At 36.9% G+C, this 18,716-nt stretch overlaps 1 protein-coding gene across 1 annotated transcript in view; it reads right to left on the bottom strand.

The window, feature by feature from the left end:
• Positions 1-18,716, bottom strand: part of LOC127846015 (1-phosphatidylinositol 4,5-bisphosphate phosphodiesterase gamma-1-like) — a 130,287-nt gene that overhangs the window by 56,057 nt on the left and 55,514 nt on the right. Inside the window, exons 19-21 of the mRNA XM_052377196.1 lie at positions 16,937-17,071; positions 12,505-12,682; positions 1,807-1,878 (exon numbers count right to left, since the gene is read on the bottom strand). Coding sequence (XP_052233156.1) covers positions 1,807-1,878; positions 12,505-12,682; positions 16,937-17,071 — 385 coding nt within the window. The remainder of the gene's footprint in view (positions 1-1,806; positions 1,879-12,504; positions 12,683-16,936; positions 17,072-18,716) is intronic.

Genomic DNA, 18,716 nt, shown 5'->3' with positions numbered 1-18,716 from the left:
GCTCACTTTTGAGTCTGGAGCCATATCTTGGAAGTGCTTTGGCAGATTTCATTGATACTTGGTATGAGTATAAATATGAAAAAGAGGATGATGCACGCCAAATGGCATTGTACATCATCTGTAAATAGCAGAGGTATGGCCCTTTGTATCTTGAAAAAATGCTTTTTAAAATAAGCTTAGAGCTTTATCTCCATTAACAGATTTTCTGTTGTAATCTCAGGTGGACATCTTTTGAAGTAGGCAAGAGCACTAGCAGCAGGTAAGCCTAAGAACATAGGTGTTAACAAGGACTCTTAATAAGCAGGAGCCGATTGCCCTGATAATGTATACTGAGCTGCTAATTTGTCAGAAAACACTCAAATGTCCTCCATAGAAGACATATTGACAGGAAGAACAATGGAAAGTAGAAAGCTGGGGAACAAGAAAAATAGAAAGCTGGGCAACAAGGAAAGTAGAAAGCTGGGCAACAGTGGTTTTCAATTTATAACCATGCACACACAATGTCTCAGAGATGCCATTGAAAGAACCGCTGTTGCTAATGCTGTTGCCGATGCTTTTGCCAAGAGATTGGAAAGGGGAGTTGTTTAAGTATGACATACAAGTATGTGCAGACAAATAACAATAAACACATGCTGGTTAATGTTAGCAACCACACAAAGACACAATATGATCAATACATGCACAAGTAACACAAACAAAAGTGAGCATGCAATTTTACAGATTTTAAAAAAGAAAGTTCATTTTATTTAAATCTAATTTTTTATTTTCTTTATGCATTTGAAAATTATTGTAAAATTCTTATTCAGTAATTAAAAAAAATCATTCCCAAGATATATCAAATAATGTTAAATGACATTAAATATATATTATTTTCAATTACCAACATTTCAGTTTTTACACAAATTATCCCTACAAATTGAGTGTCAATATTTAGAAGTATCAACATTTATTCCTCATGGATGTAAACATCTGTTAAAAGCTACTAGACCTGAAGTATTATTAGGTGACAAAATCAAAACCCTGATATACCTTGTATTGGCCCCTACCAAGACATGATTTTTTCCATTTGAAGTGTTTATATAGTATCAAACTGTTTTGAGATTTTAAGGGAAAATAAACAGAGAAATCATTATAATAAAATTATAAGAGAAAGAAATTTTAATAAAAATTGCACAAACAAATTTAATAAGACTCCTAGAGTGGTCACAATTAGCATTATTTGGTACTAAGGACAGAAAGCACATTTTACATCTAGTATTTAAGAATGCAATCTTAAGAATATTAAAATTTCATCCTTTTCTGACAAAGTGCAAACAGCAATAAATGACAACCTTTGCATACATCAGGAGTTATAAGATGATAACTGAACTTGAGATATTGAGATTCACAAACTACTGTTATTTACAATCAAATTAAATCTACAATCCACAAAAATACCAATAATTCTTCCACGGTGTATAATTAGTTGTTTATTAACCCTTTGCATGCTGGGAAATTTGTCGTCTGCTAAAATGTCGTCTGCTGAATTTCTAAAATTAGCATTTTCTTTCGATTTTTTTCAAAGAATACTATCAGAATACCAAACAGTTTGGATCCTGATGAGACGCCACATTTTGTGGCGTCTCATCTAGATCCAAACTGTTTGCAAAGGCCTTCAAAATTCGGTACCAGAACTGTAAGAGTTAATGTCATTCTGTGTGCATAAATGTACTGTAACACTGAATAAGACAACAGTATGATAAATCAAGGAACTACCACGTTAGGTCCAGTTACCATGTATTGCTAAAGATTTGTCGCGCACATTACCTGAGAGGTGTAAGCATTCGGGAAGTGATAGATACCCTCCCCATAGAGCTCCTCTGCAGCCATTGCCGAGGCCTAAAACGCATGCACAATAATAAAACGAAAGGATAAGAATAACAATGTAAACAAATAAATATTGAATACTACATCAACCTCATTAAAAAAAAAATACTGTAAAACCTTTAATATTTGTTGGCATGAATTTTTTTTAGAAAACATAAATTCTTGATTTCTGATTTAAGAGAACAAAAAGAGCAAGTTTTGATGGTCATTTTCTGATGGGTTTCTTTTGAATTAATGGATCGGTCAACCCTCAAAGTCTGTGAAAATTAATGTCCCACAAATAAATGATTTTACAGTATATCACAAGGCTAAGAATAAAAATCCTTGCAGAACTAACAATCTGAAATACTGTTTTAAGTTTTGGGTTAAAGCTTGTTCATACTGTAGATACCAAATGACTTTTTATGGAAGGTATAAAAGAAAGATGCAAATGAAAATGCTTTTGAACCATTCATAAAAATAAGCAATTCAACCAAGTAATCCTAAGATTTTTAGTTATTATTGGAGAAAAAGTTACAAGGTCCCCTTGAAAGTCTGACTCATTATTGAAAACCTGGTTACATATTAACAAGTACAGTCAGGGCTTGCGCTGGTGTCAAGAGTGGCAACCTGTCACATTGCCTGTTTAAAGGTCTGGGTAACATATTGTGTGAAAGAGGTTTACATTTGTAGCATTTCAGAACATTAAGGTGACTATTCAAGCTCACTTTACCTACGGTTTCAGCAAGAATTGTTGATGCCAACTAAATGTTTGAATGGAAATCAATTTCAGACAGTACAATTATTAATGCAAATTAGGGATAATGCATGGATCACAATTCAGAAAAAGATCACGCAATCAAACTCAAGATATCATGCCTTGTAACAGTGTCACCAATATTGAAGACAATATCATTAAAACTATTTTAGTTATATAGGGGACAAGGTTCCTTTTGCCATTTGTTCATAATTCAAGGGCCATAATTTTTAGGTGATTCTAGCAATCTAACAAGATATCTGACTTGGCCGAGATATAATCCCCACAAACATTATCATATACTCTGCTAACCAAGGTGTTCCTATTATGTGAAATGTTGTTTAAACCTTCATATAAAAAATAATGCTATCTTAACGTATTTCAGATTGTTAGGTTCCTAACAACATAAATACAATAATAAAGAAGCAACCCAAGAAAATGTCAAACTTATTAAATTATAATGTCTATAATGACAAAAGCAATATACAGTTAAAAAACAACATAACACATGTTTGATGTAAGAACAGGGATTTTTCAAACAAAACATATTGTTGCTCATTCTGTATTCTTTAAAATGATTACCATTTCATCTGCAAAACCCTAAGAAATGCCAACACATTATTTGATATATATGCGTATTTTACTTTTAAATAATTTGATTGATTTAAGGCTTTGATACAATGTTGTTTCACTAAAAAATTTGACCAAAACAAATTAATAATTTCATCTAAGCACGCCAGATCTTACATCAAACACTGTTTGAATTTTAAAAACCATCTATATGGGGGTGGGGGGAAGAAGCCTCCCATGCAGCAGTACAACATGTCTGGTCTACCTTGGAGGTAAAATCATTGGGATTAATGTACAAGTCCTGGCTGTAGCATCCGTACGCCCCTTGCTCTGATGGATCCTACAAAAGGCTTAATGGATTGGACATGTAGACAACCAAGAAAATAATCCTCTGCTATTCACAATTTTATTTTTTATAAAACCACTTCTGTGAAAAAGGGGGTTTAATGCATATGCATAAAGTGCAGTTCCCAGATTAGCCTGTGCAGTCTGCACAGGCTAATCAGGGACGCCACTTTCCACCCAAACTGGACTTTCACTTAGAAGAGACTATAAACAAAAAATACTATACAAGCTGAAAGTGTTGTCCCTGATTAGCAGACTGCACAAGCTTATCTTGGACAACACTTTATGCACATGCATTAAACCCCTTTCTTTACAAAGCATGGCTCTATAAGATCATACAACGAAATCAACAAATCTCCTATATCTATATGCAGGCATAAAAAAGTAAATTCTCTGGGGATGTCCAGCAACAACTGCAACAAAAGTTAAGTTTCCTGGTTCCCTCTTGGAAATGGTAAAGCAAGCACAGTTTGGCAACGTGGATGTTGACAGTTAAACAATCTCAAATGATACAATCCTTGAGGATTTGGTTTTCTGAAACATAAATCATTATACACAACTTGAATTGTCCACAGGTGTTGGGCGCGTGGCCAAGTCACTTTAATACTATCAATTTGTCATAAACCAAAACAATTATCATTTAAAAAAAAAAAAGAAGAAATTCTGAGAAAAAAAACAAGAGGGCCTGAAAGGCCCAAAGTCGCTCACCCGAGATAACAAGATATTATTGGGACAAATCTTCTGACCAAGTTTCACGAAGATCGGAAAATAAATGTGGCCTCTAGAGTGTTAACAAGATTTTACTAAAGCCATATAAGGAAAAATGCCACGCCCCTTTGGAGCCATTTTTTCAAGCAAACATAATTATTTTCGAACTCATCTAAGATATCATTGAGACCAATTTTCTGACCAAATTTCATGAAAATTGGACAATAAATGTGGCCTCTAGAGTGTTAACAAGGTTTTACTATGGCCATATAAGGAAAAATGCCCTGCCCCTGGTGGCCATGTTTTTAAAGCAACAAAAACCATTTTCGAACTCATCCAAGATATCATTGGGACAAATCTTCTGACCAAGTTTCATGATGATCGGAAAATAAATGTGACCTCTAGAGTGTTAACAAGGTTTTACTATAGCCATATAAGGAAAAATAGCCCGGCCCCTATGGTGGCCATGTTTTTCAACCAACTGGCATCATTTTTGAACACATCCAAGATATTATTGGGATGAATCTTCTGACTGAGTTTCATGAAGATCGGACTATAAATGTGGCCTCTAGAGTGTTAACAAGATTTTACTATAGCCTTATATAGCCGTATAAGGAAAAATGCCCCGCCCCTTGGCGGCCATGTTTTTCAAGCAAACGTAACCATTTTCGTACTCATCCAAGATATCATTAAGACAAATCTTCTGATCATATTTCATCAAGATTGGACAATAAATGTGGCCTCTAGCGTGTTAACAAGGTTTTTCTATAGTTATATAAAGAAAAATGCCCTGCCCCCTGGCGGCCATGTTTTTCAACCAACGGGCATCATTTTCTATCTCGTCCAAGATATTATTGGGATGAATTTTCTGACCAAGTTTCATGAAGATTGGACAATAAATGTGGCCTCTAGAGTGTTAACAAGATTTTACTACAGCCATATATAGCCATATAAGGAAAAATGCCCCGCCCCTTGGCAGCCATGTTTTTAAAGCAAAGGTTACCATTTTTGAACTCATCCAAGATATCAGTGGGACAAATCTTCTGAGCAAGTTTCATGAAGATTGGAAAATAAATGTGGCCTCTAGAGTGTTAACAAGGTTTTACTATAACCTTGTAAGGAAAAATGCCCTGCCCCCTGGCAGCCATGTTTTTCAAGCACCATTTTTCGTAACCATTTTTGAACTCATCCAAGATATCATTGAGACCAATCTTCTGACCAAATTTCATGAAGATTGGACAATAAATGTGGCCTCTAGAGTGTTAACAAGGCAAATGTTGATGCCAGACGACGGACGACGCACAACAAACAAAAGGCGATCACAAAAGCTCACCATGAGCACAATGTGCTCATGTGAGCTAAAAATTCTGATATGATATATAAAATAAACGTTTATATATATCATATCAGAAAAAAATAAAAAATAAATTTTTCTTTTTCAAAATGATAATTTTTTTTGTTTTAGGACAAATTGATAGTGTTAAAGTGACTTGACCACGCGCCCAACACCTGTGGAATTGTCCAGGTCAACATGACTTATGACATTAACATGAATATGTAAATGCAGATGTTCTTTATGACTGCGCACATAACAGATTAAATACGTCATCAAAATAAAACTAGAGCTTTGTCACAGCCGTGATGAATACCCACACATGCCGCATTGACACATAATATTTTGCATGTCGTCTTCACAAAAAACAGCGGACACCATGCTCAATTTTTAAAACGCACTAAGTGACCCCTTGACCTAGTTTTTGACCCAGAAAGGCCCATGTTTTAACTTGGCCTTAAGATCATCTCCATAAAACTTCTGACCAAGTTTGGTGAAGATCGGTTGTAAACTACTTGAATAAGAGAGCGGACACCATACTGAATGTTAAAAAACGCACTAAGTGACCCCGTGACCTAGTTTTAGGCCCGGAATGGCCCATGTTCAAACTTGTCCAAGAGATCATTTTGATAAAACAAAGTTTGGTGAGGATTGGATGAATTAGAGAGGGGACAACATGGTGAGGTTTAAAACGCACTAAGATACCCTGTGACCTAGTTTTTGACCCGGCATGACCCATATTCAAACTTGACTTACACATCATCTAGATACAACTTCTGACCAAGTTTGGTGAAGATTGGATAAAAACTACTTGTATAAGAGAACGGACAACATTGTGATGTTTAAAACGCACTAAGTGACCCCGCGACCTTGTTTTTGACCGGGCATGACCGATATTCAAACTTGCCCTAGTCATTATCAAGATACAACTTCTGACCAATTTTGGTGAAGATTGGATAAAAACTACTTGAATTAGAGAGCGGACAACATGGTGAGGTTTAAAACACACTAAGTGACCCCGTGACCTTGTTTTTGACCCGGCATGGCCCATGTTCGAACTTGACCTACACATCATCTAATTACAGCTTCTGACCAAGTGTGGTGAAGATCGGATTTAATTTACTTGAAATAGAGAGCGGACACCATGCTCAATGTGTAAAACGTACTAAGTGACCCTGTGACCTAGTTTTTGATCTGGCATGGCCCATGTTCGAACTTGGCCTTAAGATCATCTAGATACAACTTCTGACCAAGTTTGGTGAAGATCGGTTGTAAACTACTTGAATAAGAGAGCGGACACCATACTGAATGTTAAAAAACGCACTAAGTGACCCTGTGACCTAGTTTTAGGCCCGGAATGGCCCATGTTCAAACTTGTCCAAGAGATCATTTTGATAAAACAAAGTTTGGTGAGGATTGGATGAATTAGAGAGGGGACAACATGGTGAGGTTTTAAACGCACTAAGATACCCCGTGACCTAGTTTTTGACCCGGCATGACCCATATTCAAACTTGACTTACACATCATCTAGATACAACTTCTGACCAAGTTTGGTGAAGATTGGATGAAAACTACTTGAATTAGAGAACGGACAACATTGTGATGTTTAAAACGCATTAAGTGACCCCGCGACCTTGTTTTTGACCCGGCATGACCGATATTCAAACTTGCCCTAGTCATTATCAAGATACAACTTCTGACCAATTTTGGTGAAGATTGGATAAAAACTACTTGAATTAGAGAGCGGACAACATGGTGAGGTTTAAAACACACTAAGTGACCCCGTGACCTTGTTTTTGACCCGGCATGGCCCATGTTCGAACTTGACCTACACATCATCTAATAACAGCTTCTGACCAAGTGTGGTGACAATCGGATTTAATTTACTTGAAATAGAGAGCGGACACCATGCTCAATGTGTAAAACGTACTAAGTGACCCTGTGACCTAGTTTTTGATCTGGCATGGCCCATGTTCGAACTTGGCCTTAAGATCATCTAGATACAACTTCTGACTAAGTTTGGTAAAGATCGGATGAAAACTACTTGAATTAGAGAGCGGACAACATGCTGAATGTTTAAAACGCACTAAGTGACCCCTTGACCTAGTTTTTGACCCGGCAAGGCCCAAGTTTGAACTTGGCCTTAAGATCATCTAGATACAACTTCTGACCACGTTTGGTGAAGATCGGATGAAAACTACTTGAATTAGAGAGCGGACAACATGCTGCATCCCGTGCCATAGTTTTTGACCCGGCAAGGCCCATGGTCGAACTTGGCATAGACATCATGTAGATACAACTTCTGACCAAGTTTGGTAAAGATCGAATGAAAACTACTTGAATTAGAGAGCGGACACTTAATACGGACCGACAGACAGACCGACCGACTGACCGACAGACAAGATCACTCCTATATATCCCCCTAAACTTTGTTTGTGGGGGTATAATAATTTAACGCTACATGTAATTTATGCTGTTTTTTCAATACACATCATTATATTGAAATTTGGTATTGAAATGTAAAAAAAACTGATTTTGCTTAAAATAAATAAAGGCCAAATACAATTTTGTCTTTTTATTTTGTTTTATCTTGTTAGATCTCTGCAACAGCGTGCAAACTGTTATATATGGAATAAAAACTTTTTCAATAAATTGCAATATATTTCCATTAGGAATTTCCTTTTTCATATAGAATTGAGTGTGAACTTTGTGAATTTGGAATAAATATCAAACATGCAATTAATACCATTTTGTTAATTTTCTCAAACAAACTTTTTTGTTTTTATGTTCTGGTTGTTTTTGTGTAATATGAAAGTATAATAAGCACTTTTTCATGACTTTTTTTTAACAGTGATTCATACATGCCAGAAATTTCCAGGTCCAAATCGGGACATTCCATCAAAAATGTTGGGAAATTTGACCAAAAAGCAGGACACCTAAAACAATAAATCATGCCACCTTTACTGTAGTCTGTAATCAGTATATTACTTACAAAACCTCATAATTTCTGGCAAATGTTGGCGATATGTGTTTACGAATTTCATGAACACAGACATTTTTATTTTCCGGAAGTAAACACACATGTGCAATAGGCGGATGAACCCATTATGTGAAATGCCTCTATTTGACTTCAATTTGGGACAGAGGTATGCGTAATTGTTCAATGCGATGGGTGCGCATCGAGCACTGTTTTTATTCAACCAATCATCAATTAACTCTTAATTTAGATTGATGCAATAGGTACAAATTATTTTCTGAAAATCAGTCAAAATCGAAAGTAGATTTATATCAAACTTCAATGTATATCAGTCAGAGCTCAAATATTTTGATAAACAAAACTGGTGTATTGACAGGTTTTTTAGCCTCAGCTGGTGTATTACATAGAATACCGCGTAATAGAACCTTATACTTGATTTGGGGCATGAAATACATGTACAAATGCAGTCGGCTTTTAATTTGCAATAATGCATCTATCGCTAGCAATAGCTGCCATAAAAAAATAGCGACCCCTATAATATAAACACCATGGTGTGAATGCCCGATAAAATCTATAATTTGCCGATAGAGCACTGAACAGGTGTCATAAACAACACTGGATCACTCGACAAGTAGATATGGTTTGTTAATAGGGGGCAATATTAGCGATGGTTATTTTAGCCAGACGGCGCTTGAATAGCAAATTTTATTGTTACCTTATAGAACATTATGTTATTTTGTACGAATGTTGGGACAAATTGTGTCACATCGGGACACCGAGACAAACACCCCAAAAACAGGACTGCCCCGCCAAGATCGGCACGTCTGGCATGTATGAGTGATTATATGTGTTATCATTTTGCCCGTATTTTTTAAAATTGTGTTATTGCATGCATGAGCACTGTTCCATTTTTTGAAGCTAAAAAAGCAACATTTTAACATCCATTGTTGAAGAAAATTCAATTAATATGATGCAACTATATATGCAAGGTTCCTTTTAACTGATAATTTGTCAAAATTAATAATAAAATAAGTGAGACTGCATATTATGGACTATTGATGAAACATATTTCATTCCAAGATTAAGGCCACGACTTTTTTTTTTATTGGTTTACAAAAATTATTTTGAAAATGGTCCATCGGGCGGTCGAAAAAAAAAAAAAAAAAAAAAACATCATTGGAAAAAAAAGTTAATACTAATAACATCAGAACAAAGACAACATATCTTTTATAACCTTAACACAGAGACAAAAAATCAAATTATGCAATGAAACACATCTATATCTTCAAATGAAATGAGTCCTAACAGCACCTTATGTAACATCAGGCAATTTTAAACACTCCATTACATGACATGCGTTCTTCTCCCATTAAAACGAAAAACTGCGCTTCATTTCCAAAATTGGATGCGCACCATTACGCAATGCGATGCCCGTTGCATAAATCTTATATAAGATAAACTACTCATACACAAATTACCCGGTATGTGTTTGCTCTTACTCGACTTATGAGATCGTACATGAAAAAAAATCGAGGTAGATCGATCCATGCGTCGTCGCGGTAATGTTTGTCAAAGTTGTTGTTGTCATGAAAACTCGTTGATTTACAACGCAAAACGTCTTATTTGAACTGACGCGAATTAATTCAATCATATTTGTCAACTTCGCTTTTGCTTTATTTTGATAATTTAATCCAAAGTTTAATGTTAGCAAGTGTTTTTTTTTACTGGAATTGTAAGCAAGGAGTCAGTTAAAGTCTTCCGAAAATGTGCAGTCTGTGTGAATTGACAGTTTGACGTCATCAAAGGAAAGCCGCTTTCTGTCGGAAGCAATTAAGCGACAAATTTCGCGCCGAAAAAATTGGCTTCCTTTGTCTAGCAATCAACATGCCGAACCAATCGTGTGTTTGTTTCTCAATTGCAATCCTCCAATTTAATAAAAGCACGTGCATAGCTCCGCCTTCGAATCTTTTACAGAGAACGGAGGCGGAGTTTAACGGTTAATTGAGCTAGTGTTTTACACAAGTTGAGTTCCGATTTGCCGAAATTACTCGGCCCTAAGCATTGAAACGACAAATACATTTATCAATGATTTTCCGAGATATACCGATTTGTTCCGATTTCCAAACTTTCTGTACAGTTCCTATAAACTATGGCGGACGTGTTTACAAAATTCCTAAACACATATATCGTAAATAATGGCAGTGTTTTATTGGATTATTTATACTTATTATCAAATACTATCGGGTTTGTTTAATATAATTAACATGTTAAACAATATAGTTGCGTCACAGACACGGAAATAAATTTTGATGGGGTCGACATTTGACTGGCGCTGATTTTCTTATTGTCTGTAATTTTTACCCGAAATAAATTTTGAGAAGTGCCCATAAAAGGACTGGTACATAATGTGTCACATTGAAAAATATCCCGATCTCTGCAATATATGTGAACCAATGGTTGATTGTACTTACTTGATTTTATTCGCAACCGTACTCAAACCGGATCGTTTTTTTTTTCTCGTTTCGCTCGTTTTGCAGTGCGGTCGGGAATAAAATATTTAAAAAAAAGACGATTTTCCGATTTTATTTTTTTTCCCATTTTCCAAAAATTAGGGTCGGCGGTTTTGTAAACCAAGAAATATAAAAGTCGTGGCCTAATGTCTTATTCCAACTTCACATAGTACTTTGTTTGATCAACAATTTCCTTTTTCACAACAATTTCACTCTTAACACTCCAACATGCAATCACAGTATAACGTTATTTCTTTTACTTGTCAATTTACAAAAAATCTAAAGCATAACAATATTTCTTGCACTTATAACTAATCTAAATTGACAATTCTTTAATTTCAGCAGATTTTGACTAAAAAATTACTACCGTATTTTCCCTCGTATAGCGCGCGGTTTATTACCTCCAAATTTCAAATAAACAAGATATGTGTTTGTCAGAAACACTATGTCCCCTTTTGCGCCGCTTTGTAGCTATATATTTGACCTTTGACCTTGAAGGATGACCTTCACCTTTCACCACTCAAAATGTGCGGCTCCATGAGATACACATGCATGCCAAATATCAAGTGGGTATCTTCAATATTGCCAAAGTATTCATAAAATGAGCGATTTTGGCCACATATATTTGACCTCTGACCTTGATGGATGACCTTGACCTTTCACCACTCAAAATGTGCGGCTCCATGAGATACAATGCAGGCCAAATATCAAGTTGCTATTTTCAATATTGCAAAAGTATTCATAAAATGAGCGATTTTGGCCACATATATTTGACCTCTGACCTTGAAGGATGACCTTGAACTTGATCTTTCACCACTCAAAATGTGCAGCTTCATGAGATACACATGCATGCCAAATATCAAGTTCCGATCTTCAATATTGCAAAAGTTATGGCCAACGTTAAAGTTTTTTTTCAGACAGACAGACTGACATACTGACGGACAGTTCAACTGCTATATGCCACCCTACCGGGGACATAAAAAGACTTAGACCCAAAAGAAGTGCTTCATGGTTTGCATATATACAGGCTACCACTGGAGCCTATGTGAGTCATGTTCTGAGAAAACTATAATGCATGTGCGTAAAGTGTTGTCCCAGATTAGCCTGTGCAATCCCCATAGGCTTATCAGCAGGGATGACACTTTCCGCTTTTATTACATTTTTCGTTAAAATGAAGTCTCTTCTTAGCAAAAATCCACTGCACAGGCTAATCTGGGACTACACTTTACGCACATGCATTATGTCCAGTTTTCTCAGAACGTGACTCATGTCATTAATAATATGTTCTAAATTAATCATTAGGAAATTTGTGATTAATACTAACTCAGACTCAATATTAATTCTTGTCAGGCATAAAGGAATATTCTTTATTCTTAGACGTCTGTCTAAGATTGGTTTGGTGACTACGGGTCTAGAATTGCCTGGAAATCAACAGAGCAATTGGCCCAGAGTACTCACCTGCCCTTCCTCCTCCACCACCTTACTGTTGACCGGTTTTCGCAGTTTCATCTTCTTATATAATGGGTTTTTCTCATAGTAGTGTACAAGCTCAGTTAGACTCTCAAACTCTGCATCACCTATGGTGAACAGGCGCCCCTCCTGACGGATACGGCAGTGCTTGATCTTTCCTTCCGCCCTGTGGGGATCATTCAAAATAATCATTGATTGAACAGTGGTTAAACAATCTCTAATTGATGTGTACAAATCCCTCACCCATGCTGGCTAGCATTTTTTAACATAGTTTGATACATTTTTTTTTCCAATCCATTAGAGGCTGTTATATGTCATGATTATTTTTTTCAAATGAATTTTATCTATTCAAATCCTATACACAGACATTGTTCTACTAAACTGCCACAAATGCTATTTTCCCCAATACAAGATAAAATGGCCCTGTCTCAGTTATAAACAAGAAACCGTCGGAGACGGGTGATGCTCCCCAAAGGTTTTGTTTTGTCACAATATTGCACTTTATATTCAGATAAAAGGAAATGTCTTGAGGGCACGGTGGTTGGGGGAACAATAATTTTTTAATAGAAAATTTCAAAGGGCCATAACTCTGTGAAAAATCATCCGACCAGAACCTGCTGATAATATGCACATCTCCTCTTGGTAGTGAAGCTTCCCATAAAGTTTCATTGAATTCCGTTCATTAGTTGCCGAGATATAGCCCGGACAAAAATTGTGCACTGACGGACAGACAGACAGACAGACGCACACACTGACAGACGAAGCGGCGACTATATGCTCCCCCAAAAATAAATTTTTGGGGAGCATAAAAACACAAGAGCTTTGTCACATAAGTAACTTTCAATACCCCGTACTGCTTTGACACACACATAGCAGCCAGTTATAGGTACAGCAGCCATGCCATAGCTAAGTTAAAGGGCATATAACTAAAAAACTTGTGGATAACTCAGCATTAACAAGAGCACTGTCTTGCGGGTGCAGACCGCTCATCTAGTTTTCTTTTTAAAGGTGTAGGGACCTATCTCAATTTCAATCACAAAGGAGCGAGGGGTGGAGAGGGGTGTATAGTGTGGGGGTGTAGTCAATTATTACATTATCTTCCAAAAATGCCAAAAAAAGAAAAAAAAAATTTCTTTTTGGGGGGGGGAGATTCTTGGGTGGGATGGGTGGACGGTAATAATAACAATAAATATTTGTGTTTTTTAACCATGTTTGAAAAAAAAGCGATTTGTTTGTCAGAAACACAAATCCCCCTATTGCGCCGCTTTGAAAAAAAAATGTTGTTTTTTTTACCTTTGACCTTGACCTTGAACTTCCACCACTCAAAATGTGCAGCTTTATGAGAACGCCGCTTTGAAAAAAAAAAAAATACCTTTGACCTTGAAGGATGACCTTGACCTTGAAGGCTGACGTTGACCTTGAATTTCCACCACTCAAAATGTGTAGCTTCATGATAATACCGCTTTGAATATTTTTTTGACCTTTGACCTTGAAGGATTACCTTGACCTTGAACGATGACCTTGACCTTGAACTTCCATCACTCAACATGTGCAGCTTCATGATAACGCCGCTTTGATTTTTTTTTTACCTTTGACCTTGAAGGATGACCTTGACCTTGAAGGATGACCTTGATCTTGAACTGCCACCACTCAAAATGTGCAGCTTCATGAGAACGCCACTTTTATTTTTTTTACCTTGAAGGATGACCTTGACCTTGAACTTCCACCACTCAAAATGTGCAGCTTCATGAGAAACACATGCATGCCAAATATCAAGTTGCTATCTTCAATATTAAAAAAGTTATGGCAAATGTTAAAGTTTTCGGACGGACAGACACCATATATTTGACATTTGACCTTGAAGGATGACCTTGACCTTCACCTTTCACTACTCAAAATGTTCAGCTCCATGAGATACACATGCATGCCAAATATCAAACTGCTATCTTCAATATTGAAAAAGTTATGGCCAATGTTAAAGTTTTCAGACGGACAGACGCCATAAATTTGACATTTGACCTTGAAGGATGACCTTTACCTTGACCTTTCACCACTCAAAATGTGCAGCTCCGTGAGATACGCATGCATGCCAAATATCAAGTTGCTATCTTCAATAGTGAAAAAGTTATGGCCAATGTTTAAGTTTTTTTCGGACTGGCATACTGATGGAAAGTTAAACTGCTATATGCCACCCTACTGGGGGCATAACAATTATTTTTTGGGGGTGGGGTGGGGGGGGGGTATAGTGTGAGGGTGTGGTGGTCATTTAAAAGATGATCTTTAAAAAAAAATTGGGGTGGGGAGATGAGGGGGGTTTCGGGGGGGGGGGGCATGGGGGATGGTTTGGGTGGAGTCTATTGTGGTTTGTTAGGTAAGAGTTGTTTTGTCAAAGTATCAATCAAATCTAATCATAAATAAAGAAGTTATAGCAATGTTAGCAAAATTTAATAATTTGAGCTTGAGAGTCAAGGTCATTCAAAGGTCAAGGTAAAATTCAACTTGTCAGGTACAGTACCCTCATGATAGCATGAAAGTATTTGAAGTTTGAAAGCAATAGCCTTAATACTTTAGAAGTAAAGTGGATCTTAACACAAAATGTAACCATAAATACAAAGTTAATAAGTCAAAAAAAGGGCCATAATTTCGTAACAAGGGCTGTTTGTAAAACATGCATGCCCCCCATATGGGCTGTCCGTTGTAGTGGCAGCCATTTTGTGAATACGTTTTTTGTCACTGTGACCTTGACCTTTGACCTAGTGACCTGAAAATCAATAGGGGTCATCTGTGAGTCACGATCAATGTACCTATGAAGTGTCATGATCCTAGGCAAAAGCGTTCTTGAGTTATCATCCGAAAATCATTTTACTATTTCGGGTCACCGTGACCTTGACCTTTGACCTTGTGACCTCAAAATCAATAGGGGTCATCTACGAGTCATGATCAATCTACCTGTGAAGTTTTCATGATCCTAGGCATATGCGTTCTTGAGTTATCATCCAAAAACCATTTTACTATTTCGGGTCACCGTGACCTTGACCTTTGACCTAGTGACCTCAAAATCAATAGGGGTCATCGGCGAGTCATGATCAATCTACCCATGAAGTTTCATGATCCTAGGCGTATGCATTCTTGAGTTATCATCCGGAAACCATTTTACTATTTCGGGTCACCGTGACCTTGACCTTTGACCTAGTGACCTCAAAATCAAAAGGGGTCATCTGCGAGTCATGATCAATCTACCCATGAAGTTTCATGATCCTAGGCGTATGCGTTCTTGAGTTATCATTCAAAAACCATTTTACTATTTCGGGTCACCGTGACCTTGACCTTTGATCTAGTGACCTCAAAATCAATAGGGGTCATCTGCGAGTCATGATCAATGTACCTATAAAGTTTCATGATCCTAGGCCCAAGCGTTCTTGAGTTATCGTCTGAAAACCACCTGGTGGACGGACCGACCGACAGACCGACCGACATGAGCAAAGCAATATACCCCCTCTTCTTCGAAGGGGGGCATAAAAATGACAACCAGAGTTATGCAACTTGTCTTTTACTGTCCCCTTATCATAGTTTGCGAGTGTTCCAAGTATGAAAGCAATATCTATGATACTTTAGGGGTTAAGTGGACCAAAACACAAAACTTAACCAAATTTTCAAGTATATAGGGCCCATAATTCCGTCAAAATGCAAGTCAGAGTTAAATAACTTTGCCTGCACAGTCCCCTTACGATAGTTAGTAAGTGTTGCAAGTATGAAAGCAATAGCTTTGATACTTTAGGAAAAAAGTGGACTTAACACAAAACTTAACCAAAATTTTCAATTTTCTAATTATAAAAAGGGCACATAATTCTGTCAAAATGCAAGCCATAGTTATCTAACTTAGCCTGCCCAGTCTCCTTATGATAGTAAGTAAGTGTACTAAGTTTGAATGCAATAGCATTGATACTTTATGAGAACGCAAAACTTGACCGGACGCCGATGCCATGGTGATGACAAAAGCTCATAATTTTTTTCAAAAAATAGATGAGCTAAAAATGTGTTTCAAACATCTACACTTCAGACATATTTTAAGTTTCAATACAATGGCATGATCAATTTATAAGTAGTTTGCTCCACAAACATTCTATGCTTCTGCTATAAACACTGCTAAGTTCAAGGGCAAATTACTTCAAAACATAATTATGGAACATTGGCCATAAAGGTGTCTTGTACATCTTAACTTCATGGTGATAACATATTTAAAGTTTCAAATCAATCACATAAGGAATATACAAATAGTTCACTCCATAAACATTTCATGTGGACAAAGCAACTAATCAAGGGAAAGACAAACCAACCAACCCCCAGCAATACTCCTAAACCCCCTGTCATACCTAGTTTACTGGGTATAAAATCCCTGAAGTATACAAATCAAACTGACCTGAAGGAGATGGCATAGGTGGACTGGTCATTCTCACTGCGTTTATCACTTGTTCGGACCATGAATGCTCCGTCGTATGGTATCATGGTGAGCATTCTCTCAGCCTCCTTACGATCCACATTGGCATTGTACCACCTGAAAAGAGCAGCACAAATCAAATGGTAAATGCATGGGTTTTTAGTCTGATTATGATACTAGACACAACTTCGATCGGCTTTGACATTTACCCCCCAATCACTGGGGTATAAGTTGTCCATTTACATTTGGCGCAGTATGCAGCCACGGCACATTGGCTTATTTTCCTCAAAGGTACCTATTTATACACCTGGATGGACAGGAGCAAATGAGGGCTTAATCTTTTGCTCAGGAAAATTCCGTGGTCTGAGCGGGATTTGAACCAGGGACCTTCCAATTCCTAGACCAGCATTCACATTACACCAAGGTACAACAGAAGTTATGAAATACTTAAATATGACCTTTTTTGCCCTGGCATGATGATTACAACATAAATTGAGAATTGATCAAATGTAACCTTAATAGATCTGACATGATCATTACAACAGAAATGTTACTTGTGAATATGCAACAGATGTGACTCTCAAACCAGGCATTTTTTCCATAGATGGGTAGGTTGATAAATCAATCAAATACTAGTGCTTAATCTATAATATACAGTACTTGTAGATCTAGTTGTTATGGTTGGAGGGTTCACATGTTTTACACGTAAACACATACAGGATGTTTATATATATGGCAAGTTCGCATAAATACTTTTTCAAATATTTAACATGTTCATTTACTGTGAAACCATTACTATTGGCCAAGCATGTATTTTTGTATATTTGCCAAGCATTAAGTTTTGTATATTTTGTCAGTAGACCAATTGACTAATGTAAGTTCCAATGATAATGTCTAATGTTTAAACAAAACAAGAGCACCGCATAACGGGTCCCACGCTCGGCTGCAAAAGCTTCGACCTTAGACCCAACAAGAGATGTGTTGTCAGAAACACATGCCCCCTACTGCGCCGCATTAAAATAAATTTCTATTTATCATTTGGCAGGTATAGAAATCATCTCCCTTTAAAGGTTATTACTTCCCTTGAATTATGTCCAATCCAACAGGGGGTGGGGGGGGGGGGGGGAGTCTCACAGTCAATAATGACCATGTAAGACTTCACTGACAACCAAGGCCTGTGGTTTAAAAGCGATCATAGCCAGAGTTGATCATGTATCTATGGGAATCCCAGACAATCGCTCCTACGGACAATCGCTTCTACGCTAAATTTGACAGGGCGGACAGTCGCTCATACGATGTTTTGACAGGGCGGACAGTCGCCCCTACATTATTTTGCCAACCCTAACAATCGCTCCTACATTATTTGTCAACCCATACAGTCACTCCTACATTATTTTGACTCCACTGCAAAACGTAGTATAGGCCGACAATTAAAATTACCGACTTGTTAAGTAAGCCAATTCAACATGGAACCTTCGTTCCTACATTACATTTATTGGAATAGGTGCCATTTTGCGAATGGAATAAACATGAAAACCGCATAGATGAAATGTTGTTCTTTATTTTATTTGTATTTATGATATGACATTTATATGGCATTTATAATCATATAAACCCACAAAATATGCAAACGAAAGCGCATACAAACGAAAGAAAACACATGTGTAGATTTATACACACAGCTCGATTTAAATCACATATTTACATTAATAAACATATTTCAAATCGTAATTTGTTCGCCTCAATCATGTGATGATCTGCT

Source organism: Dreissena polymorpha, chromosome 9 (assembly GCF_020536995.1).
Source record: "Dreissena polymorpha isolate Duluth1 chromosome 9, UMN_Dpol_1.0, whole genome shotgun sequence".
Classification (NCBI taxonomy): Eukaryota; Metazoa; Mollusca; class Bivalvia; order Myida; family Dreissenidae; genus Dreissena; species Dreissena polymorpha.
The sequence above is the reverse complement of the archived record's forward strand: the minus strand, read 5'-3'. Positions and strand labels throughout refer to the sequence as shown.